This window comes from Trichosurus vulpecula, chromosome 3, assembly GCF_011100635.1.
Source record: "Trichosurus vulpecula isolate mTriVul1 chromosome 3, mTriVul1.pri, whole genome shotgun sequence".
Lineage (NCBI taxonomy): Eukaryota > Metazoa > Chordata > Mammalia > Diprotodontia > Phalangeridae > Trichosurus > Trichosurus vulpecula.
Window position 1 is genome coordinate 209,514,374 of NC_050575.1, and position 25,389 is coordinate 209,539,762.

At 39.7% G+C, this 25,389-nt stretch overlaps 1 protein-coding gene across 1 annotated transcript in view; it reads left to right on the top strand.

Moving 5' to 3' along the window:
• The first annotated feature begins 1,700 nt into the window (after positions 1-1,700).
• The window catches only part of RAB10 (RAB10, member RAS oncogene family), a 96,314-nt gene continuing 72,625 nt past the window's right edge, over positions 1,701-25,389 (top strand). The window contains exon 1 of the mRNA XM_036749663.1: positions 1,701-2,525. Coding sequence (XP_036605558.1) covers positions 2,399-2,525 — 127 coding nt within the window. The 5' untranslated portion in view covers positions 1,701-2,398. The remainder of the gene's footprint in view (positions 2,526-25,389) is intronic.

The following is a 25,389-nucleotide window of genomic DNA, read 5'->3' on the forward strand; positions in this document are numbered from 1 at the left end:
TACTAACAAACTCTAAATTGAAGTAGGATCGAAGTAGGAGGTAGGAAGAACAGGAATCTGAGATGAGAATAGAAGGAAGAGATGGGTGGAGAAGGACGGGAGGGAGTCTTCCAGAATGAAGTACATCTTGTTTTATTGTTTTACTATTTTCAGGGCATTGAACTTAAGAAATGGGGATGCAAATAAAAGCAAGTGAGATAGTTCCAGTCCTTAAGGAGTTTACATTCTAATAAGGGAACATTTGACTAGTCATTCTCAAAGTTAAGTTGGAAGGTGAATGAGGGGTGGGGATGGTGAGTGAGAGGAATCAGAAGAGAGAATAATAATCCTATTACCAAGATGGCCAGAACTATTAATTTTAGTTGACTACTAACTAGATACAAATCCTACTGGGAATATTTAAAGCTCCCTTCATTAATTCCTGTTCTGTTCCTTCCCCAATATTTCACAGTCCCTGCTATATCAAGTTGAACTGCTCTCTTCTCCAGCTTCCTATCCCCGTTCAAGCTACTGGCTCCCGTGGCTCATCTTAGGTGTACCTAGGCTACAGTGAAGCAAGGGGCTGGGAAGGTCCCTACAGAGCCATTTGTGATTTATTTTATTCTAAGAAGGAAAGTGAGTGTGGACTGGATGGGGAGGCAGCTAGGGGTTATGGAGGCATGAAGAATGAATTAAGACCGCGGCTGTAGAAAAATAATATATTACGGGAAGGGCCGTGAGATGAAGACACGAATGAGAAAAAGCATTTGTCAAGTGCTAAACATGAAACAAGAAAAAAGAGGGCAAGAGACGGTCAACGCCTGGTCTTTGCGTCTCCTCTAGGACTGGGCGTAGAGCATGGCACATACTAGGTGCTTCATAAACAGGGTGTGAATGAGAGGGTTAAAAAGGAATGAAGGAGGCAGGAAGAAAGATAGACGAGAGCGGGCGTGGGCTGCCGTAGGGCCGGCTCCGCCCCCCGGACGTGAGGAGGTCTGCGGGGCCGCGGGCTCTCTAGGAATGCGGCGGCCCGAGGAGAGGAGGGGGAGAGTGGGAGGCGGGGGCGGAGATCCCCTCCCCCCTCCTCCCACAGGCGGCCGTGGGCCGCGGACGCCCCTCCCCTCCAGCGCCGGGCTGGCTGCCCTCTGTCCTCCTTTCCTCGCCCTGACAAGCAGACGGGCAGATGACATCATCTCTTCCTGAACCAGCGTGGCCAGTTTTTCGCTTTCATAGTCCTGCTCCCTTTCACCTAAAGCAAACCCGGGGCAGGGCAGGGCGGGGCGGGAGCTCCCTTCTTCCTCAACCGCCCGGGCTGTTCCGTGCGCTCTGGGGCTGCCTCGGAGTTTAGCAAAATCGCCAAATCAATTAAGTGAGCGTGTCTTGCGCGCCCTGGCCGCCGACGCCGAATGGACTATTCGTGGGGTTGACAAGAGAGTCCTAGGTTCGCGTGTGTTTATTAGGCACACAAAGGCTCGACTGTCCGGACGCTACGCCCGGGCCGGCGGGGTCGAGCCTTCCTGGCTTTCCGTTTAGTCCCGCTCATCTCTCCTTTCTACGGCTCCAGTTCTAATAGGAGGGTCCGGGGTGGGGGGGGAGGACGGCTAGCGAAGACATCTGCGCTTGCGCAGTCCCCATCGGGCCACTCCACCCACTCTGGCACTCCTAAAACTCGGCCTGCCTTTCCCCCACCCCCCACCAATCAGGCACCGGCGGAGGAGCGCGTGCGCGCACAGCCTTCCCAGGTCGAGGCATTTTAGATAGGCGCGCCAGACTTCCCGACTTCTCGGGCTTCAGACTGCGCCCCGGGTGCGCAGAGGAGGAGGGGCAAACTTACGCTCGTGCGTGCGTGCGTGCGCGGGCACGCCGGCGTGAGAGGGCACGGGGAAAAAGGTGGTTTGGGCCGGGGCGGTTCAGCTTCCTGTGGCTATGTAGCTGAGGGCTGCCAGGCTCTGGGGTCCCCCGCCGCTGTCGCGTCCTCGCTAGTAATCGCCGCCGCAGCTGTCGTCCGGCGCCAGCAGAGACTGCTTTTCCTCCTGCTCGCCCACCCACGCTCCAAGCCCGCCTGCCCGCCGTGGGAGCGTCCCAGCCGAGCAGCCCTGAGGGGGGAGGGGAAGCCATTTTGTCCCGACCGACTCCCCGGAACCGAGTCAGGCGAACGGGAGAGGCCGCAGAGCCGCCGCTGCTGCCCCCCGGAGGCGCCGGAGCGAGCCGCCCGTCGGAGCCTCCCGTGCCAGGGCGCTCGGCCGTCGTCCCCGCCCCTGGAGCCCCTCCCTCGAGCGCGCCCCTTCCCCCCCACCCTACCCCGCGCCTGCCGGGGACGAGTAGCCCGGAACCCAAGTGAGGAAGGAGCCCTTGGTGAGAGTAGGGATCGATCCCGCGGGGCCGCCGGCGCCGAGAGCCGGAGCTGCTGCTCCTCCCGATGGCGAAGAAGACGTATGACCTGCTTTTCAAGCTGCTCCTGATCGGGGACTCGGGAGTGGGGAAGACCTGCGTCCTCTTTCGCTTCTCGGACGATGCCTTCAACACCACCTTCATCTCCACCATAGGTGGGTAATTCTCAGGCAGGGACTCCCGGGGGGCCTTCCGCCCCTGGCCCCCCGCTCTCCCCTCGGGTGCCGTGGCCTTTGTTTCCGGGACTCCCGAGCCCAGCCCAGCCCAGCCCCAGCCGAAGTTGCTCTTTGAATTTTTTGGGGGCGGTGTCTGCCCTTATCTCCCATCCGGTTTTTCGCCTCCCAGTCTTCTGCCCCTCTTGAGGCATTTAAGGAAAAGTTAGAATACTATCTTAGTGAGAGAGGTTGCTGGCATCTTTTTTTTCCCTCCCCCGTTTTAGTTTGGTTTTGGGATGTGGATATGCAGTTACGACCGCAAGGATGTACGTGGTGGCTGCGTTTTGGTGGTTGGATCCCACTGAGTCTGTCAGGGCCTCAGTATATAAATGGTGGGACAAAAGAAGAGGTCCAAGATGCTGGGTTTTTTTTTTTAAGCGAATGATTTTAAATAATTTTAGGGTTGAAACGAAGAGTAATTTGAGCTAGTGGTGGAAAAAACAAGGCCTGAAGCACAGAGCCATTGAGGTATTCCAAGTCTCTGGGACTTGTTTGGGACTGGACTGTAACTTGACTTTAAAGTGCTCTGATGACATTAATCCCATCTCCATTTATTCTCTTCCTTTTAAAGCTTTGTCGGTGAAGCAGTTTTCTTACTCTTTGTGCTCTGACTTGTAGTGCTTACGGTAAAATGCCTTTACTCATGTTTTTCCCCTAGGATGCAAAAACATTTTCTTTAAAGGTGTATCTTCACCTCATGTTTCAGAATTAACTGATATCCTTGTCAGCATGGTGAAAACATTATCAAAGTATAATTTTCTCCAAAACGGGAGGAAAAAGGAAAGTATACCTCCCTACTTCCTGAAAAACATCATCTGATTTTGTTGGAAGAATTAGTGGGGTTAATGGCACAACTTAGCACAAATTGTTTAAGAAACTCGTGTTTTGGTATAAAGAGTTGGGATCCTAGGTTTCCTTAAATTTAACTTTGATGTGTCCCTAGAGAAAAACAAACAAACCACCCTAGATGTTGTCAAAATTATAAACTGACTTTAAACAATTTTAACATATACTAAAATTCTTAGTGATTGAGAAATAATTTAATTTATGATAGAAACTAAATTAAGTTAGATTGTCGTTTTATTCATAATTTATTTTTTATCATCATGGTCATTATTTCTTGATTGTCGATACAATATTAGGCACATTATAGAGGTGTATGAACATTTTACACATCCATCCTTGCCCTTAAAATCATTGCTTTTTTGTGTCAGAAATAATTGGCATTAAATTTGTGCCAAATGTGTTTCATTTTAGCTCAGTTGGTCAGAGAAATAAGGCCAACAAGATGGAATTTGGTTCCTTCCTGGGTCCAGTGAGCTTATTTACCTCTTTCCCGTGGGTCAGATCTTACTTGGGAACCGGCATGTCGCTGGTAAGAAGGAAAACTAGTGAAGGGATAAAGATAACATTCTGGAGATCTATTGACACTTCTGAAAGAACACTTCAAAGCATGTGCCCTTTATAATAATTCCATAATAAAAAAGAATACATATATGTTTTACATTTCTAGTACTTTCTAAGCAACTCTCAGTTTTGTAGAGGAGGGAGCTGAGGTTCAGATGTGTCAAATACTTTCTCGAGGGTCATGTTAGGATTCAAACCCAGCATTTTAAAGCCAGTGTGTGTTTTATTTTTTTTTTTTTTTACTATGCTGTTTGTCTTAATGCAGTGCTTTCAGATACATCCTTATGTCCTCATGAAAATGTGTCAGTGGTGTTTTCCATTGGGAAGAATAGCATTAAATAATGTGTTCTACAACTTAAGTTTGTCTTTACCTAAAATATCTTTAGATGCAGAATATTACATGTTTTGTTTCATTAAAGGTTAAAGAACACCGTAGCCTGCTTTTAAGAAGGTATAGATTAGAATAGATACACTGATTTTTAATTGCATTCATGAAACCTTTCTGCTGTTGGAATCCAGCAGAACACGTGATGTATCGTAGGTTGAATGACATGCACATAAGCACATATCTATTGATTACTGCTTTTGAACAATATTTAATTTTACCAGCTCGTTGCCATTTTGAGATATAAGATGGATACTGACCACCATATAAACTTAGCTATACTCATTTTACTTGGTTTAAGCTGGAAATTTTGGGCACAGTTGGAAGGTTTGCATGTATAACTTGTCTAAAAAGTCATGTTTTCAGAGCTTAATGCACAAATATCATTTTTAAGAGGTAGATTGCATAGCCTTTTTATTTTAGAATATTTTTATTTCATCAATGGACCAGGTTTTGCTCATTTTGTAAGTCTAGTAATAGTGAAATTTGGAGAGTTGGTTACTTGGCAGATGGAGTAGTAAGGCTAGAGTAAGATTATCTAGAAATGTCTCTATTGTAGGAATTCCAGAGTGCTCAAGTAAGGCAGAGAGTCTTTTATTTGGGAGAATTGAAACTGCTGTTTTGACATTACTGCTGTATTTGAAAATAGTGAAAATATTTAAACATGTGTAATGCACACAGAACCACCAAGTCAGGTCTTTTGTATTCTTCCATCACTTTTCTATTCTTTCCCTGCATCTTTGAATATAAATTTAGTGTGATATTACGGTGTTTCAATCAATTAAAAACAGACTTGCAGATATATAAAAAGGCATACTATTCTAATTAGTATCAAAGTGATGACAAGCCTGATGTAGTGAGTAACAGTAGGCTGCAGAAATATATAAGTTCTAGATTATACTCTTCAGTTTTTTTAAAATATTGGTTGTACTTAACTATTACCTGAATTTAAGCTTGTTTATACTCAGATTTTTCTTGAAATTGTTTTTTAGCAGAATTAGAACAATACTGATCTTGGTTAAAAGAGTCTTTGAAAAAAATAATTGCGGTAGTATCGAGTGACATCTGTTGAGTGAAAAATTCAGGGTTAGTATTGAATAGTGGAAAGTATGCTGAAACCAGAGAGGTCTGGGATGGAATTCTGCCTCTAGCAGGTACTAGTCTGTGTGACCGTGGACAAATCACTGAACTTCTTTGAACCTTAGTTTTCTTGTTTGTAAAGTGAAGGAAGTAACTGGTGTACATATGTTGTTGGATTGTTGTAAGGGGCTTTGTAAACTTTAAAGCTTTATGGAAGTGTCAGCTATTGATTATTGTTCAATACATCAGTATTTCATGGATTTGTTATTTCATCAGTGTGGTCATTCCCTCGATAGATTCTGATCACTAAAGTCCTCCTCTGCTGTCTCATCTTGGAGGTGACCCTGGGTTCTCAAAGTCCATGTCAGGCAGCAGACACAAGCCCTGACAGCTTCTGCCAAGCTGGAAAGGCTTTGAATATGAGCACAGGCATGGACAGGTGGTAGTGGCTGTCTGTTATCAGAGATTTGAAGTTGGCTGCAGAGTGAGAATTTTACTGTTAAGCACTCCATGAAGAACATCTACTAACTTGTAGAAAGTGATGGTGGTAGCTACTGCCTTTTTTTTTTTAACCAGCAACATGAACTCACAGGATCATTGGCAATTAGTAATGGGAAGTCAGAAAATTGGTTTAGGGATAAACTAATTTAATTTACATCATCACCTTAAACTCTTAAGAGTTGTCTGAAGCTGTGAGAAGTTGTGACTTGCCTGAGTCAGAGGTGGCTCTTGAACTCAGATCTTCCTGATTTCAAGACTAGTTTTTCGGCTCCTACATCAAGCTGACTGATTTACTTGTCCAAAAAAAAAAACCAAACCCTACAAGTTTTCTGGGGTATATTAGGTAGTAGTGAAGTCTTAAGGTCTTAAGGCTTTCTATTTTCTTAGGGTATATATTTTGTCCAGGGAATTGTTGGTTACTCCAAGTATTGCATTTAGCTAAGTGCTGACAAAAATACCCTGGAGGCTTCCAGAATGCACCTATTTTCTACTCAATAAGAGAAGGGAGGACAGAACTGGAAGTGATCTTTCTGCATTTATGAGTATGTTTTTGGTTGTTTTTTTTTTTTTTAATAATGAAGGAAGAGAACTAAAGCAATAATTCTCTTTAGTGTACATTCCAGAGATGTTGCTGGTTAGGTAAGCCAGTATTTGAAGCTTTTTTGTTTTCCAATTCTTTAGTCTTTCTGACCCTGCACTTTCTTCTGGGAGCTCCATGTGGATGTGCATGAATTTGGTTTTGTATATGCCTGCTGAATCTGCAGGGGCTTGAGAGATTATCTACTATCATCTCACTCTCTACAGGTGAGCAGACAGGTCAGAGAGGGGAGGTGACTTCCTAGGATCAGACAAAATCAAAAGAAAGGGGGGAAGCTAGGTGGCGAAGTGAGTAGAGCACCAGCCCTGGAGTCAGGAGGACCTGAGTTCAAATTCGGCCTCAGCCACTTGACACACTATCTGTGTGACCTTGGGCAAGTCACTTAACCCCCAAGTGCCCTGTCCTCCCCCCCCCAATAAAAAAAAATAAAAAGAAAGGCCATGTTACCTGATTTTTTTTATTCCAGTATTTTCTGCCATACTACCCTTAATATAAAGAAATGAGGCAATAACTGGATTTCATTCTTTTGTAATTCCATTCACAGCCAAATGATATCTGTAGTAATACTCCTCTTAGTAATTTTTACATATATAATTCCCTCAATAGACATTTTCTATCCAAATGCAAAATATTAAGTGTTTTTCTACTGACTTGCTATGCACATCTGGATTCTAGAGTGAAGTTCATGAAATTGAGAATCTTTTCCATTCGGGGATCATGTTGGGAGGATTGTTAAAAGTGTTTCTACAAAGTAATGATTGCCTTTTTTTTTCTTTGTGATAGCAGGATTGTACTGATACCAGGATCAATTTTGTAAAATGTTTCAACCTGTGGTTGTTGAGCAAGTTGTAGACTGGTTTGCCAGTTCATTTGGAAATGTCATAAAAATGAATTGCTTATTTAGATTAATGAATAAATGTCAAATTTTGGGTTACTTTTACCACCTGAGTCTGAGACTAAGAGGGGGTGTGGAGAGATGCTGTTTTTTAAAAAGTGAGATGAAATATCAAGCCAGTTTTTGATTAGCATTACATATTGAGAGAGAACATAGCTATAATGTGTGAAAGTTGTCAATTTTTAAACAGCTTGTTTAAATAGACAATTGTGAAGATACTTGAACTTGAATGCTTCTGCAAAGAATGTACCACATGGTTTAAGTAATAAAGTAAAAACACGGAAGACATTTGTTTAGGTCCTAAGTGTGGACAACAACATGATTTTCAAGAAAATAGTGACTAGTGATAAAACACTTACTTCTCTAGTATGATTCAGAATTAAGGCGCAAAAAAGTCTGTGGTGGAAGATGCTGACTTGAAACACTGCATCACGAGTGAAAAAGAAGATTTCTTTCTTTTGTATCATTGCATTTGTGTGTGGAGAGTTCATCCTACAAGGTTAAGTAGTCGATCAGAAATTCAGACAGGATTATGAGAGATTCTGTGTCAGGAGGAATGAACTTTTGGCACAGTGATTGTCATGGTGAAGAAGTCAGTGTTCTGGCTTACAGTATGCTTTTTTGTCACGTTGCCTGTGACCTAAAATGGTATTACCCAGATTATTCACCTGCTTTATTCACTAAACTTTTAAAAGTCTTTTTATATATCTTTTTCCTATAATCTAGACTTTCCTGTGTCCCTCCCCATCCCTACCTGGAATGCTATCCTTTATGACAAAGAAGTTTTTTTGTAAGATGAAAACAAAAAAGGAGTAAAACCAACAAAACATACTGGAAAAGTCTGGCATTTTATGCAACGTTTATTCATTCAACTTCATTGTGAATGTCTTTTTCATTTTTCTAAAAAACCAAAACCAGATATATGGATAGAGTTATATTTTTAAAGTTAAAAACAGCCTTATCTACATTATTTTATTGGAATCTTACAACAGCTCGAGGAGGTAGAAATATTAGTTATCCACATTTTACAAATGAAAAAACTGAGGGTAAAGTAAGTTAAGCAACTAGGCCCAAGGTTATTCAGCTAGTAATTTTCAGTGGAGGAATTTGAAATCAGGTCTTTATGTCTTCAAGCCCAGTACTCTGTCAACTGTTCTAGGTTGCATCTTATTCAAAATAATGAATAATATCTTGGATCTGAAAGCAGATCCAAAAATGCATCAAACAATGATGGAATCATTGAAATAAGTCTATAACCTACTAAGATAATTTCTTTGAAAGGGGCAATACTTGTATAAGTTTTGATATATTTATTAACACTAGAAGGATCAAGCACATGAATTGACACAAACATTTGCTTTGAAATAAAATTTTTCATTCTCCTGTCTTTATTTGCTTTATGGATAAAAACAGTATACTGTGTCAATTGATGCATCTTAATCCCTCGAAGTATTCTTAAACTCAGGTCCTTCTGTTGTTAAGTCAGTCTGTTTCTTTTGTGTGGCATGGGACTATTAAGCTGCAGTTTTTGGCCTATAATGTATAATATATACAACAAACTTGAGCAAATTCATAATCTATATAAAGGGGATGAGTGAAAGTTTTACAGTGCATCAGCCATGTATTGTACAGGGTGTTCTCTAAAGTTTCGGACACATAGGCAATTAACGGCAATGTGGAGTTTATTGCATCGAGTTCACATGAATCTTGCCACCTTTGCATCACAAATGATGGAAATCATATTGAAGATATTATTTGTATGTATGCCAATTAAATAAAATGTGGAAAATTTCATTCATTTCATTTCTTGAAAATAGCATTTTTGCCTATGTCCAGATTTTAGGAACACCCTGTATAACTGTACACTACTATGCTGTAGTAGCCAGCACAATTGTGATTTTTGCTAGTTGGAAACCTAATAGGGAATGTTTATTAAGTGCTTCCAATTGGGTATTAAGTTACCGATGAGTAACACCAAGAATTTTGCCCCATAACTCGCATTACCATACAGCTAAAGTCTTCCTTTTTTCTTTATATAGTCTTACAAATAGGAACTTGCCATTCTTGCTTTGGGCAGGCTTAGATAAGATATAATTTTAATGATGTTTTACTGGAGTAAGTATTAGGATGTGTAGATGGATATTTATGGCTTAGTATATGGATGTAGTGGTGGAATTCAGAGAAAAACATCCAAGTTGGTGTAAAATTAACCTTTATGACATACATAATTTATGTGAGTTGTTGAATTGGATTATTTTCCATATTATGTAGCTATTTAATAAGCTGTATTTTTAAAAGCTTCAAAAAAATAATTTAACAAACTAGAAAATACAGTTATGCCTCTGGGTTGTCTGTCCCCTGTCCCCCCAGTTTTTGCTCTGAACATTAGTTTTAAACTTTTAAATTGCCATGCAAATTAACGATCAAGCATTTATTAAACACTTAATATGTTCCAGGCAGTATGGTAGGCTTTGGACATGCAATGAAAAAGTGAGATAGTTCTGCCATCAAGAAGCTTAGGATCATAGAACTTGGAAGGTCATAACTCAAGAGCTGGAAGGGACTTCAGAGGCTATCTAATCCTAGCCCAACCCTTTTATATTGCAGAGGAGGAAAGTGAGGCCCAGGACTGTTAAATGGATTGCCCTAGGTTACCCAAGTCCCCTCACTAGAGCTAATTTTCTTTCTTCTCTTTCTGGGGGGCTGGGGCTGAGCAGGGATGGGATTGGGGAGGAAGATACAACGTCTTCATAGTCAACAAGTATTTATTAAGTTCTTACCATTGCCAAGCCAGTTTAAAGAAAGGAGATATAAAGAAAAGCAAAAACTAGATTAAAAAACTACAAGAGAAGTGGAATATAAATACCCAGTGTTTGGGGGAAGTAGGGCTAACAATTGGAGGAGTCACCAAAGTTCCTTGAAGGGAAAGACAGTTGAGCCAAACCTTGAAGTGAGCTAGGGAATCCCAAAGTATTAGTATTCTCTCTATAAAACCGTTCAGTTCTGGTTCATGTGAGTACCTTTAGACATGTAGTGGAACTGGAGAAATACAGCTGCAGTGCTGCTCTTACAGATCATTTCTAAAACATGTGCCTGTATTCTGAGCATCTTCCTCACCCCCTTCACACTGGAACTGGGAATGACTCTGGGGTCCTGAGCTCTGGTAGATGAACTTCTCCGTTCCTGTCCTGGAAGCAGGTTCCCAGGTCCTCTCAGCCTATTTCCAAAACATGCTCCTGTTGGTTCCCCTCTCTCCCACTCCCCTCACTATGTGTACTTGTTAGCTTTCTCCATTAGATGGCAAACTCCTTGAAATCAGGAGTGGTCTGTTTTTATCCCTTGTGCTTAACACTGCCTGGCATATAGTAAGCCCTTAGTACTCTTTCTTTTATCCAGATCCTAGTCTTCTTGAAACCTTAGCTGCTGTTAAAATAGCTCTAGGACTGAAGTAAACAATGAACTCTTGAAATGGCTGTATTAAAACTATATATTGTCATTACTGTTAAGCTAAGAGTATTTAAACACTTTTAAGTGCACATGTACAAAAACGTGTATTCAACACTTAGTTTTTAACAGATAAAATGTTTTTTCCAGGTTTTTCATTTAATTTTATTTATTTTTTTAGGTTTTTTATTTTTAGTTTACAACGCTTGGTTCTATGTAATTTTGAGTTCCAGATTTTCGCCCCCCCTCCTCTCCCCAAGACGGCATGGAATCTGATATATCTTCTACATACAACTCTGCATTGAACTTATTTACACAATAGGTTGTAAAGAAGAATTATGACCAATCATGAGAAAGAAGAAACAGAACCAAAAAAACCCCCCGGAAATAAAAACAAAAGAAAAAAAAACAAAGGGAAAAAAAGGCAAGCATAAAGTGTGCCTCAGTCTGCATTCAGACTCCATAGTTCTTTCTCTGGATATAGATAGCTTTCTCCATCGTGAGTCCTTTGGAGTTGTCTTTGCACCTTGTATTGTTGAGAAGAGCAAAGTCTACCAGGGTTAGTCGACACAGAATCCATGTATCTGTGGTTGTGTATAATGTTCTCCTGGTTCTGCTCTTCTTGCTCAGCATTATATCTTGTAGGTTTTTCCAGGTTGCTGGTGGAGTTGTGAACTGATCAAGCCATTCTGGAGCGCAATTTGGAACTAAGGGCTATAAAAATGTTCATACCCTTTGACCCCAGCAATACCACTTCTAGGGTTGTATCCCAAAGAGATCGCACAAGTGGGAAAAGGACCCATATGTACAAAAATATTTATAGCGGCTCTTTTTGTAGCAGCAAAGAATTGGAAATCAAAGGGATGCCCATCAATTGGGGAATGGCTGAACAAGTTGTGGTATATGAAGGTAATAGAATACTATTGTGCTATAAGAAATGGGGATGATACGGACTTCATAACAGATAAAATTAACTTGTTTCTAGTCCAAAGCACTTTGTTACTATAGCAGTAAGGTAATGGTGGGAGTGAATTATGAGGACTTAGCTATCAAGAAAATGTTTGGATCACAGTGAGAGGGAGATTAATGTCCAGTGAGACTAGAAAGATAGGTTAGGACTAAGTTGTGAAGGATTTTAAAAGCTAAACAGGAGTTTATATATTCTAGAGACAATAGGAAGGCATTGAAATTATTTTAGTATCCGGGGGTCAGATCTTTGCCTGCTCAGATGTATGCCTACTGAAAATGACTTTCCAGCAGTGTACGGGATGGATTGGAGCCATCATAGACTTGAGGCAGGGGGACTAATTAGGAGGTTGTTAAAATAATCTAGGTGAGAGCTGACAAGAGCCTGAGCTAAATGCGGTAGTTGTATGAGTGGAGAGGAGTCAGATGTGAGAGAGTTGTAAGGGTAGAAGTGGCAAGATTTAGCAACTTGAGGTGAAGGAGAATGAGTTGAGGATAATGCTGATATTATGAACCTTAGACACTGTAAGGACAGTGGATCCTTCAGAAGAAATAGGGAAATTTGGAAGCCAGTGGGGCAGGTTTGGTGAGTATGATAATGAGTTCAACTTCAGACAGATTTGAGTTTTAGATGTCTCTGGAACATCTAGTTGGAAGTGTCTGATAGGCAGTTGGTGGGCCTGAAGCTTAGGGGAGATATTGGAATGGATATGTGGATTTTCATAGATAGGATAGTTAAACCCAAAGGAGTTTACGAGGAAAGGGAAATAAGAAGAGAGGAGGGCCCAAGATATAACTTTGGCGAGCCCCTACATTTAAGGGGGTGTGATGTGAATAAAAATTCAGCAAAAGCGACTAAGGGGTGATTAGACAGATAGAGTGTTAACAAAGTGGAGAAAGTATTCAGGAGGACAGGGAGGTTAATAGTGTCAAATGCAATAGATAGGTTGAGAAGAATTAGGACTTGGTAAAGACTATCAGATTTGACAATTCAGAGGGAAAAGATGATATGATTGAATTCTATAAAGTCATGAATGAAATAAATAAGGTGAAAAGACTTGTTCACCAAATCCCTAAATAAGATGAAGGAGAGGTACCGTTGAAAACTTGATATTGACAGGTTAGGGCAAATAAAAGAAATAGTGTTTCCTGTAGATGTATAGCAAGTTTGTGGAACTCATTATCCCAAGAGATATTACCAGAAGAAATAAAATAGATTTAGAAAGTGTTTAGACAAATTTACGAGAGACAAGTTGATATGGAATTAATCTTTTGAGGTCAGCGTGAGGAGAGGAAAAGGTCCTTTTTTTGTCATTTTCCTTGGGACCACTATTGGCTAACAGAAGACTGAGCTTGGTGGTTCATGGGTCGGACCTAGTTTGGAGTTTTTATGTTTTTAAATAATAAGGGGGTAGGGAAAAAAAATAAGCATTAATATACTGCCTACTATTAACCAGGCATTTGATCCTTACATCATTGAGGTAGGTGCCTGTTACTATCACATTTTCCAATTGAGGGAACTGAGGCAGACAGCCTTGCCTAGAATCCCGTAATTAGTGTCAATAATATGTTCCAAAGAGGGTTTTTAAAAGTGGTGATTTCTTTTGTTATGCTACTATTTTATGATTTATGAATTGGATTATTCACTTTGGTTCATGTGTTGCAATTTTTAAATTACAGGCTGGTGGCAGTAAGTGTATGCTTAGGATGTAAAAAGTATAAAGGAAAAAAGTGAGGTGTTTCAAAGTATAGTGTAAGTGATCTTTAATTTTGTTATCAGTTTCATAATTCCAAGTTGATTGGACATTGAACAATCCTGAGTGCTGCCTGAGTCAGTTTAAAATGTAATTAGAAAATATTTAAGAAGATACGTTAAAAATACTATAAAACATAGCTAATATTACATTTTTAAACATGCAGTCCTCAGGAACCTTTATGTATGGTTTAGTGTTCCCATTTCTGTTGGAGTTGAACACCACTGTCAGCTCTTAAACTGTGAGGCTTGACCCTGTATTTGGCAGCAGTAAAAGGTTTCTGAATGTTGCAACGACCAACAATTAAAAATCAAACACCCGTGTTGGATGGCAGCTTCACTTCAGCCTTGGTTCTGAATACATGACATGTATACTTTGCACTGCACATGCCATCTTGCACATGCATGTGCCAACAAATGCTACTCGACAAAGGGTCTCGAGTGGAAAAAGTTTTAAGAAGCCTAGGTAACTCTCTTAAGACTTCAGGTCATACAGAAGGTCCTGATCTACCTTGGTAGAGGAAGTTTTCTCACTGTTCACTTCCATATAGTGAAAATCACAAGTCTAGTCCCTATCCCTAGCTTAGTAGGTATCTTAAAATTAATGTTTATTTTATTACCTGGTTTGTGTTTTGAAGTAAATTTAAAATGCCACTGTAGTCTTGATCTAGGCACAAATGTGTCACTTGGAATCTTTCTTAGATGGCTATTCTAAGCAAATAGCCTTATTAGATTCAGCTATGTGGAGAAGTGTCTGATTATGAATGCTGATTTTCAGTTTGCCTCAGGAACCAGCATGAAGTACAGTATCTCTCCACCCCCAATAACTTGGCTGTTCTAGGTCTGTCTTCAACTTTGACAGTAGAGTTTATTGAACCCCCTTGCTAAGCAAGAGTTACGATCTAGACGATAGTGACTTTGATGCTTATACATTTGTATTCTTCCCATTGGAACACTTCTTTTTATGTACCCATAAGACTAGAATTCCTGGAATTCCCAAGAATATGCAGTTCTTTCCAACCATGGTATTCTCCCCTTTGTTTAAGATGTACCCATTTGTTTGTGACTCCCTTTTGCCTTTTTGCCTTACGTGAATATTAGTGAATAAAAGCTATTTTAGATTTGTCATGTACTGAGCTTAAAATTTCAGGATTGAGTGAGAGTTTCAACTGGAGATACTTTATAAATTTAAAATATTTTAAAAATCTCTTCAATTTCTATGAATTTTTTCTAACAGATGGGGACAAGTAAAATGAAGTTAATTTATTTTCCCTGTGGTGTTGAAAGGTTTTATTTGTTAATTGAGCTTTGGCCTTCATTTGAATAATTGTTGATTTAACAATTTGAACATTATGTGAAGTTTACCATTAAGTCTTTATCCTTAAATGTACTTTCCTCAAATGACATTTCTGTTATGGCATTATCATGTGCTGATTCACAGATTTTAAGATGCACTCCATGGCATAGTTTTGCAGTTTGACTCATTTCTTGGTATGGAGTGAATTAATTTACTTGTAAACATAACAAAGTAACTTTCTCTAGGTAGCATTTGGTTTTCTTTAAAAATATACTTGTAATTTGCTTGTGTAATTAGCATATATGTGTCTCTGGAAGTTTACTTTAGAGGATGGTGTATATATTTTTGTTTCTAATGAAGTGAGGAACCACAAATACAAGTTTAAGGAAAATCCTTTAACTAATTATTTAATTGATCAGTTGAATCTGTTTTGTCTTCCCTTTCATTTTTATGAGTCCTCACCATCCATCAAAAGAATATGAAATATGATAATAGCTGACCTTTATGTGATACTTGACTACTAACTGCTTTATGTATTTTATCTGAGTATCACGATAATCTGGTGTATAAGGTAGACAGTTTTAGGTATTCTCATCCCTATTTTTGAGGTAAAGAAACTGAAACTCAGAGATAACTTATTGATGGTTATATAGATATGTGGCACAGCCAGAACTCAGAACCAATACTTAGGTGATTTTTTTTTCCATTTTGAGTATAAAAAGTTGAAATTAGCTAGTAAAAAGAATTCCAACAAGTTTTTTTTTAAATTCTTCATTGATTCCCCTTCATTTCCAAATAGTCTACCACCCACCCAGAGAGCCTTAACACAGGATAAAAGAGAAAACAGCAATTCAGTAAAACCAACCAGTAAAGCAACTGAGACCACTGTACAAGCAACATTCTACACTTAGAGTTCCACTCTGCAAAGAAGGCAGTGATGCCAAAATCTGTTTTTAACTGAAGGACCTAAAGAGAAATTGGAGACTTCTTCATCTTTACATTGCTAATACTTGCTTGTTTTATTTGTTCTGAGAGATTCTTCTTGAATTGCTCTTATTGTTTCTTTAGGGATGTTAGGTGGATTCTTTCTCCTTTTTCTTGCCTTCTGATTCTGAGTGTTACCAATGGGGACTTTGCTGGGTACATTTTTCTGTCTTTGCAGTTTCAAATAAAGGCTTTATAAACAGACAGTAATGGTGGGAAATCCAAAAAGAAGATGTTCTCTTAAAAAGCAGATGATAAAGAGAAAAGCTAACATGACATAGTAAACCAGTCATCTAGAGGTAGATAGCATCTTTTGGATTTCCCATCATTATTGAAAGTTAATAATAAAGTAGCTTTTTTTTTTCATTTCTTATAAACCTTTTCATAAATTTCACTTTGCCCAAATTGCACATCGCTAATAACTCTACCTAAATGGAAATTAGAATGTATCTTTTTTTTTCATCTTAACTGTCTTTTACTTTATTTGTCTTCCAGCTGCTATCACTGTTAAGGTTAACAGTATCTCTTCTTCATTCCTAGTATGTCGACATGTTGACATAATAAATTTTTTTTTTTTTGATTGTACTCTGCCTGGATTGTTGCACATTATCCTAGGCCTAGACATTCTTCTCTTGTTTTTTTAATGTAACCACAAAGTCTTTAGCTCTGCCACTATTTCTTTTGGATCTTGGGTAATTCTATTTACTCTGTTGACAAGAACCACTTTGCCATTTGCTGCTGGATCTTTAAAGGATTTGCCATCTACTTGGCATCTAAATTTTCCTAATGTGTACTCACTCCCCATATGTTAGAATACAAGTTCATTGAGAGCAGAAATTTGTCTATAATTCAACAAAATAACACAGCAGGAGCTACGGTGGTTGAAACAGATTACCCTGTAGCCAACCTGGTGATGAGTCTCTTTGAACTGGTCCTCTGATGACAGACATACTGATCGAGTGAATCACTGTACTTGAAGTCTTTTCTAGCTTGATTTAGGACCTGCCAGACTGTATTGTGTTTGAGAAGCCTGGGTCACTCCTACTCCATGATGAGGCATTGGAATTGGACAAAGAAGTGTAGTGTCCAGGATGAGTGAGGTGATAGGCCCTCTTTCTTCTGTTTTGGCTAGACCACATCTGGAATATTGTGTTCATTTTTTTAGCTTCCATATTTTAAGGGAATTGACTTAACTGCAATGCCTCTAGAGGAAAAGTGTGTGTGTGTGTGTGTGTGTGTGTGTGTGTGTGTGTGTTGTGTGTGTGAGGGAGAACATATAGTATACATATATGTACATATATATAGTGTATAGTCATGCTATACAAACATTGGGAGAACTAGGGGTGATTTGTACAGAGGAGAATGGGGAGGGAGGAGCAAGATTTCTGGATCCAAGGGCTGTCATATGGAAGAAATTAGACTTCTGTTTATCTCTAGAGGGCAGAAATAGGAGCAGTTAATGAAAGTTGCAAACCAGGCATGTTTTGGCTCTGTGGAAAGACAAACTTCCTAACTATTGGAATGAGTTGTCTCAGGAGACAAAGTGGGTTTCCCATGGCTGGAATTTTTCAAATGAAAGTTAAATGGGCCTTGTGTCACCCTGGCATTCAGCCTGTAATCTCTGTTTTTGTGCCAAAGCCTTTGCACTGAGCCCTGAATCAACCCTACATCTGACCACTCACCTCCCAGCCTCTAGTTTCCCTTGCTTAGCAAACCCTGTATCAGTTTAAGAACCAGTCATCCATCTCATGACCTCTGTCTCTGGAGTCTTTCTATTTTGTTCCAAAGACCAGGCCCACCTCCCGCTGTCACTTTATCTCCTGCCTACTCTTACCTGCTGTGAGGTGGATCTCCTTCATGCTACAAGGTTGGATCTTGAGGGAAGACCTTGAACAGTCTAGTCACCTGCCTATTTCAGTGGTTAGCATACTCCCATCCCCTTATATTCCCTCATCCCAGGGATTCTGAACCTTTAGATGCTGACAAACAACCCTCATTCCCCATTCCTTTTTGCCCCCCTCTATATCTGTCATTTCGGTGACTCACTCCAGATCTACCCTTGACCCCTTGTCGTGTTGCCAATCACTCCTTGGCAAATCCCAACTTTGGATTATTCCCACCATCCTCTTGTTCCTATTCACATGTTGTTAAATAGAGCTGGAGAAGATCTTGAAATTATGCTTAGACTACAGATTTGTTATATGATATATATGTATGTGTATGTATTTGTTATATGCGTGTCTATTCTTTATTGGCCCTCACTAAAGCAAGTAATCCTTTTTTACCTCCCTAATAGATACATTACTTTGCCATAATGTCTCTTTCAAACATTCCCATGTCTCCTTAAGCTTCCTACAGCACCTCCTCTGGATGCTGAGGTCAACCTCATACTTGACCCCCCAAATTGAGGCCATTTGCCATGAGCTCATCACTCACATATCTTTCCCCACTATCTCCTCCTTTCCCTGTCATGAAAATGTGGCCTTCTCCTTATCAAGTCCAGACCCTCTTCATATAACCTTGATCCCATCCCCTCTCATCTTCAGCGGATTGTCTCCTATATCTTTCACAACTCACTAATCTTGAATCTCTATCTACTGGTTCCTTCTTTGCTGCTTACAAACACACCCATATCTTCTGTATCCTTAAGAATTCTCACTTGTTCCAACTATCCTTTCTAGTTGTCCTGTATCTCAACTCCCCTTGAGAAAGTGATCCATAATCAATGCCTCCACTTGCTCTCTTCTAACTTCTAAACCTTTGGCAGTTTGACTTCTGTGATCTCTTAATTGCCAGATATAATGGGCTTTAGATACCATTGTCAAATACCTATCTTCTAGATATTTTCCTTTCTAGGTTTCTGTGACATTGCATACTTACTCTTAGTTCTCTTCTTGTCTGTGTAATCATTCTTTCTCCTTCTTGGGGAGAGGAAAGGAATCTTCAATTTAGGTTATGCCTACTAATTGTGGATGTCCCCTAATAACTCTTTCTTGCGCCTTATTTTCTTCTTGATTTATACAGTCTCATTTGGTGATCTCACTGGCTCTTATGGGTTCATTTGTCATCTCTGTAGAGGTGATTCACAGATCTTTGTATCCTGTCTTTCTTCTGAGCACCAGTCCTGCATTACCTAATTGGCTTTTGGATATTTCAAACTATTCCATAGGCTTCTTCAAACTCAGTACATCCAAAACAGAATTCATTATCTTATTCCAAAACCCACTCCCCTTCCTAACTTTCCCGTTACTGTCAAGGTCATCTCCATTTTCTTAGTCATTCAGGCTTAAAACATGGGTATCATTCTCAACACCTTACACTCAAACTACGTATTCAATTTATTGTCAAGTCTTGTTGCTTGTACCTTCACGTTTTTTGTATATGCCTCCTCTCCACTTACACCACCACTACCATCCCTGGTGAAAGCCCTCGGAGCCTTAGCCTGGACTACTGAAATTGTCTTCTAATTGGTTTCATTACTTCTAATCTCTCATTCCTCTATTCAGCTGCCAAAGTGATATGTGTAAAGCCTAAGTCTGACCATGTTACTTTCCTCCCCACGCCCAGGAGTTCCAGTGGTTCCCTTTTTTTACCTCCAGGATCAACTATAAAATCTTAATAGATGTTTGTTTATTGACTGATGATTACTTGTCAAGATATTTATAGAGGTAACTAGTGTTAAAAAACTAGTGTAAAAAATGGATTAGGGGACCTTTAAGGTCCTTAGGAGCATATCCTTGTATCCTACTTATTTGTGTACATTTATCCCTGTGTATTTGTGTGTCTTATCCCTGATTTTTAAACTCCTTCAGGGCAAGGTCTGTTTGTCACTTTTAAACTTTGTGTCCCAAGTAATTTGCATCTAACTAGGTGGTTTATTAAATGTATATTTCATTTTTAATATTTTAGAAATGCATATGAGATTTAGGTTGTGAGTTGTCACAGCTGGTAAGTAGCAGAATTAGGATCTGAACCCAGATATCTGTATTTTGGGGCCTACATGGGGGGATGGGGAGGAGAACTCAAGTTGTGTGCTACTTACGAGAGACAGCAGTTCACAACATTCATTCTAAAACAGGAAAACTTATTCTCTTACTCTCAAGTCCACATATTTGTAAATACCATCTCATGTCCATCTAACATTTACCTTTTTTTCTCCCAAATTACCTCTCTCATGCCTTATAAATTATTTCATACTTTTAAGTATTCTCTAGCATAGCATTAGATGCATCATGAATGCCTGTGCGAAAGATGGCTTCCTTTGTTTACTTATTTGAAGGTAAATTCCTATTTTGACAAGTGACATTTCAAATAAAGATTCTGTATGAGTTATTTTCCACATGCCTCTGTGGCTCATACAAACAGTGCTTTGTTCATTTGGGTACAGTGACATCCATTTAAACAATAATCCTGTAATTCAGTTCAGTTTAACATGCACTTAATAGAACAAATACTTTTTCTACTAATATGTAACAATTACTATATAGTGAAAGACTTGGTAGCTACTATTTGCCTGGTAGGCTGGGAAAGCTGAGCTTTGAGTGGGTTTGTTGCATTCCTTTAGTTAACCTTCAGCTCCCCTCACTCATCCTTACATGAAATTTATGCTGATACCTGAGTTTAAAAACTACTGAGATTTCCAAATTACTTGCTACAACAGAACATACAAAAAGATCCAAAAACTAAGAGGGGAAAAAAGGCATGGGAATGGAGTACCTGTGTATGTATAGTGCTTTACTCCTCTCCGGCATCAGAGTACTCTTGCTGTTTTCTTGTTGATATGGGTAACATCTAGATTCTCATCTCTAGGTCCTATAGACTAGGAGTTACAATAGAATTATCTATTTTTAGAGTTGGAAGGGCCCTACACAGAAGCAAGACACTAGAAACACAGGTTGATAAAATAATGAAGCATAGCTCTGTAAGAATAATATTAAGAATGCTACAGCTGAGATAAAAAGCAGTTTGGAGAAGAAAACTAGGGAAATTTTGTAAACAAGTATGTTTTTAAAGCCTTCTTAGGGAAAAGAGAGGATATATTTTCCGTTCTTATCTTGCATCTGTTTTTTCATCCTTTGTTCACATGATAATCCTTCAAATACTTGTTCTGCTTTCAGACAAGGTGGCAGTACTGGGAGTAATCAGTGGAAGTTTAAAAGGTAGGTTTAGGCTTTTTGGAAATAAAAACTTCTTAACAAGTACAGCTATTCCAAAGGTAGAATGCCTCAACAATAGCTGGTTCTTTCTAGAAGTGTTTAATCAAAAGCTGGGTGACCACTTCGTGGGGATTTGTTGTAGATGTTCTTGTTCAGGTAGAGATTAGACTAAATGCCCTCTGAATTTCTGAAACTTTATGAATGACTATGCCTTAAAACCAGCTGTTGTACATTGTTACCACTTCTATTTCCCTTCCCCAAAGAATGATTTCTAATGTTCTATGGAGGCAGCTATGCGCATCATGCTATATTTGAAAGTTTGTTATGTGAAAGAAGGATAAGACTTGAAGACAGCTATTATGGTGCTCCTAAATCTCTTCTCCAGGCTAAATATTCCCAGTTTCTTTAACTGAGTCCCATATGGAAGTTCTCTTCCAAAGCCAGCTTCCTGCCAGCTATGGCTTTACTATTTCTGCTTCTTTCTGATTGATAATAATTTTCACCGTGTTTGTTTTGAGCCTATGTGGCACAGTTGGATGTCTACAGTGCAAGAACTGAGTTGTGTAGTAATCTCAAGGAACAGCCATGAACAGGTAAATTGTTCATTAATTTAGCATGACCCAGCTTCACATGGTGTTTAGATTTTTCCGTTCATCTTTCACCTCCTTGCTTTTGTACCTGCTGAATATAAGTTCCTCTCACTTCTGTATTTGTATCCCTAATGCCTAGTATAGTGCCTGGCAGATACTAGGCATTTAATAAATGCTGGTTGTTTCCCCATGCCCAAACTTCTTGTAACCCAATTTAGGATATGTTCTTGGGGGTGGTTGGCTCTGCTTGGTCTTGCCATGGGTCCCCTGGGTTCTTGTTCTGACCTCTACCTCCTTGGATCTTTGAGGTTCTAAACACCAAATCTTAAGGGCCCCCTCTCTGGCATCGTAGGAGAGAATGTTAGGAATAGTAGAGCTGGATTTTACATATCTGAGTTCCGCATCACCTCCCTGGTCAGCACTACCAACTGGTTGAAAGCTTTGTTACATTTTTGCTTTTAGTGAGTAGCAAAGTAGTTTTTTTTTGCATTTAACATTTTAACCACTTATGGAGAGATGGGGGTGGAGGGTGGGGTTGGAGTGGATCAAGAATTAAGTTTAGAGTCAGCAAGACCTGAGTTTTTCTGACAAAATACTAGCAGTGTGACCCTAGGCAAATTACTTAACTTGTCTGTTACCTAGGCAACTTGCTAAGAGTGTTGGTTAGAGAGGAGACTATAATCTCCTTGGTAGAATGAGTTTTCCACACCAGGAATTCCTTCTTTGATTGGGGATTATTGGACACAGCAACTTAATAGCTAAGAATAAATCATGATAGAAGGTCAGGAAAAGATGGTAAGATATCACAAATCAGAAATGACATGGTATGTTTGTGTACAAATTTTTTTCCTCCCCATTTAGGTCTTTACAGTAGAATACACCCTTTAGAATTAAAAGTGAATTTAAATACATGCCTCTCTTTATGAGAACAGTAGTAGGAAAGGAATAGAGTAAACTTTTATTAATTGCCTACTCTGTGCCAGGCACTGTGCTATGTGCTTTACTAATATCTCACTTGTTCCACTAGTGAATTAGAGTGGTGGATACTAGAATTTTTGGTAGAGACTCAAAGCCTGAATTGTTGTGCTTGATATGCCGCCTAAAAGAAGCACCAATAAACGAACACGTGGTGTCAGTGACCAATGGTAAAGGCAAAGTACTAGCTGGAACAGAACTGCCTTTTTAAGAAATGGTCAGAAGACTAGCACAGATAAGGAGATACATATGAGGAAGACATCAGAAATTCCTATTGTAGAGAATGTGTTAAATAAATGCAGCAATATAGTCCAAGTTGTATAAATCAGTGCTGAAGAGAATTAATTGGCTATTAAAATAGCCTCCTAATTTGTCTCCCTGAATCCACACCCTCTTCCCAATCTATCATCCACAATCTACCAGAATGATTTTACTAAAGCACAGGTTTGATGGACCCTTACCCAAGAAGCTTCAGTGCCTCACTTACATTCATGAATAAGTACCAGAACTCCTTTGTCATTTAGAGCCTTTCTCAATCTTGTGCTAGCCTGTTTCCAGACTTACTGCATATTACTCCCCCTCATGGACTCTGTGTTCTAGCCTACCTGCTGTTCTTTTCCCACTCTGAACAAGAAATTCCATTTCCTAAGTCCCCAGCTTTTCACAGGCTATCTTCTGTGCCTGGAATACTCTCCTTCCTCATCTTTATCAGTAGTTACCCTTAGCTTCCTTTCAAGGTACAATTCAAATACCACCTTTTACAAGTAGTCTTTCTTGGTTCTCATAGTAGTGGGGACTTTCCCTTGAAATTATTTTGTGTTTATTCAGGTAAGTTCAGTCTCCCCAGTAGATTTTTAGCTCCTTTAGGGTGGGGACTGGTTTATTGTTTTTTGCATTTGTATTCCCTGTGTCTGGCTTTTATAGGTGTTTGGGGTTGTACTCTGATTTTATCAGTGTTGGTGTTCCTTCAGATGGTACATATTGAAACCCAGTTGGAATCTTTGCAGTTTCAAATGATCTAGAGGAATTTCCCTAGCATATTGGGAGGATCTTCTGTAGAAGACTTAGTAGATATGAACAAGAATAGATTAATCCTTTTCTATGCCTACTTTTTCATTGAAATCATGGAGTATTAACATTTATGTTTATATAATTTGGAAAGCCTTAGTTCTTGGTAGAATTTCTGTACTTTCTCATTCTGCAATTACCTTTGTGGTGGTCTTTTTGAAAATTCTTCTCCCTAAGCATCTTGAGTAGGACTTCTGTAAAAATGAAATATACATGTATTTTAAAGCATTACTGCTTTCATAGTAACTTTATCATTATGCATTTTTGCAGTCATTGGATACTGATGGTATCATTACTATTCTGGGAGTCCAAAATTTGTGTTGTTTAAAAAACTTTTAAAAAGAGCTCTTCACATTTAGTGCCTATGAGTAGATGGGGCTATTGAAAAAGGTCCATGATTAGTAGTTTGTACCATCTGTGGTGTCTGCCAGTCTATTCTAACTAATGTAGAGCTTCAGGTAGGATCATAGGATCATTGATCTAGAGTTGGAAGGGACCTCAAAAGCAAAGTAGGCCAACTGCCTCTTTTTCAGGTGAGAAAACTGAGGCTTTTAGAGGTTGTAACTTGCCAAAATCTCACAGGTAGATTTCAGAAGCACGATTTGAGTGGAGGTCTTCTGACCCCAGAGCTTGAAAAGTGTCAGAGTTTGCAAGAATGGAACTTGCAGACATCACTGATGTGTCATTGGCAGGGGCTGCTTTTTCTTGCTCTTTTTTGTACCACCCACTGGGTGTATAGATAACCTTGGTCTGCAGGTACTTATTGCAGCCAGAAGGAACAGAGTTTTACCCTGCTGGTGAATTATGATGATTGATGCAATTTATTTTATTGGGTGGTGATTAAGTCCCCACTCTGTGTCAGGTCCTCTGTTAGGCTCTGGAGATAAAGAAAACAAAAGTCTTTACCCTCAGTGAGTTTACATTTTATTGGGGCAAGGTGAGACAAAGTTGGAAAGGGATACCAAAAACTTGGGATCAGGATTGCTTTTTTATTGGAAGTGACAAATGAACTGAGCTTTGAAGGAGACTGAATTCTACTCCAGAAAGGAGAGGGCATTTCCAGATTTTTTTTTTTGCTGGTGGGGGTGGGGGTGGGGGTGGGGGTGGTGGGTGTACCATCTTTTGCCAAAGGCATGAAGGCAGGAGATGGAATGTTGTATACAGAGAACATCAAGCAGGAAAGTTTGGAATGTAGACTTTGTAAAAGACAGTAATGTGCATTAAATTTGGAAAGGGTAGGAGCTAGATTGTGAAGGGCTTTAAAAGCTAAATAGGGAAGTTTGTATTTACCTTTGAGGCAAGTGGTAGCCACTAGTACTTAAGTTAGGGTGGGAGGATGAGCAAGAGATATGTTAAGAAGCTGCTTTGGGATTATCATTTGGTAGCTGTGTTTAGGACAGAGAGAAAGAAGCCTAGAGACAGGGAGACCAATTAAGTAGCCTCTTGCAGTAGTCCAGAAAAGAGCTGTTAAGGGTCTAAGTTTGGGCAGTGGTTGTGTTCGTGGAGATGTTTGTTATAGAAGTAGAATTGACAACAAGAGGGAACTGGTTGTTTATGGAGAGTTGAGGGGAGAAGGAAAAGTTGAGAATGATTCCATGATTATGAACTTGGGTGACTAGAAGGGTAGTGAGTATCTTCCACAGGAAAAGGAAAGTTAGGAGGATGGAGCAGGGTAGGGAGTGGATTTAGAGGGAGAGAGAATGAG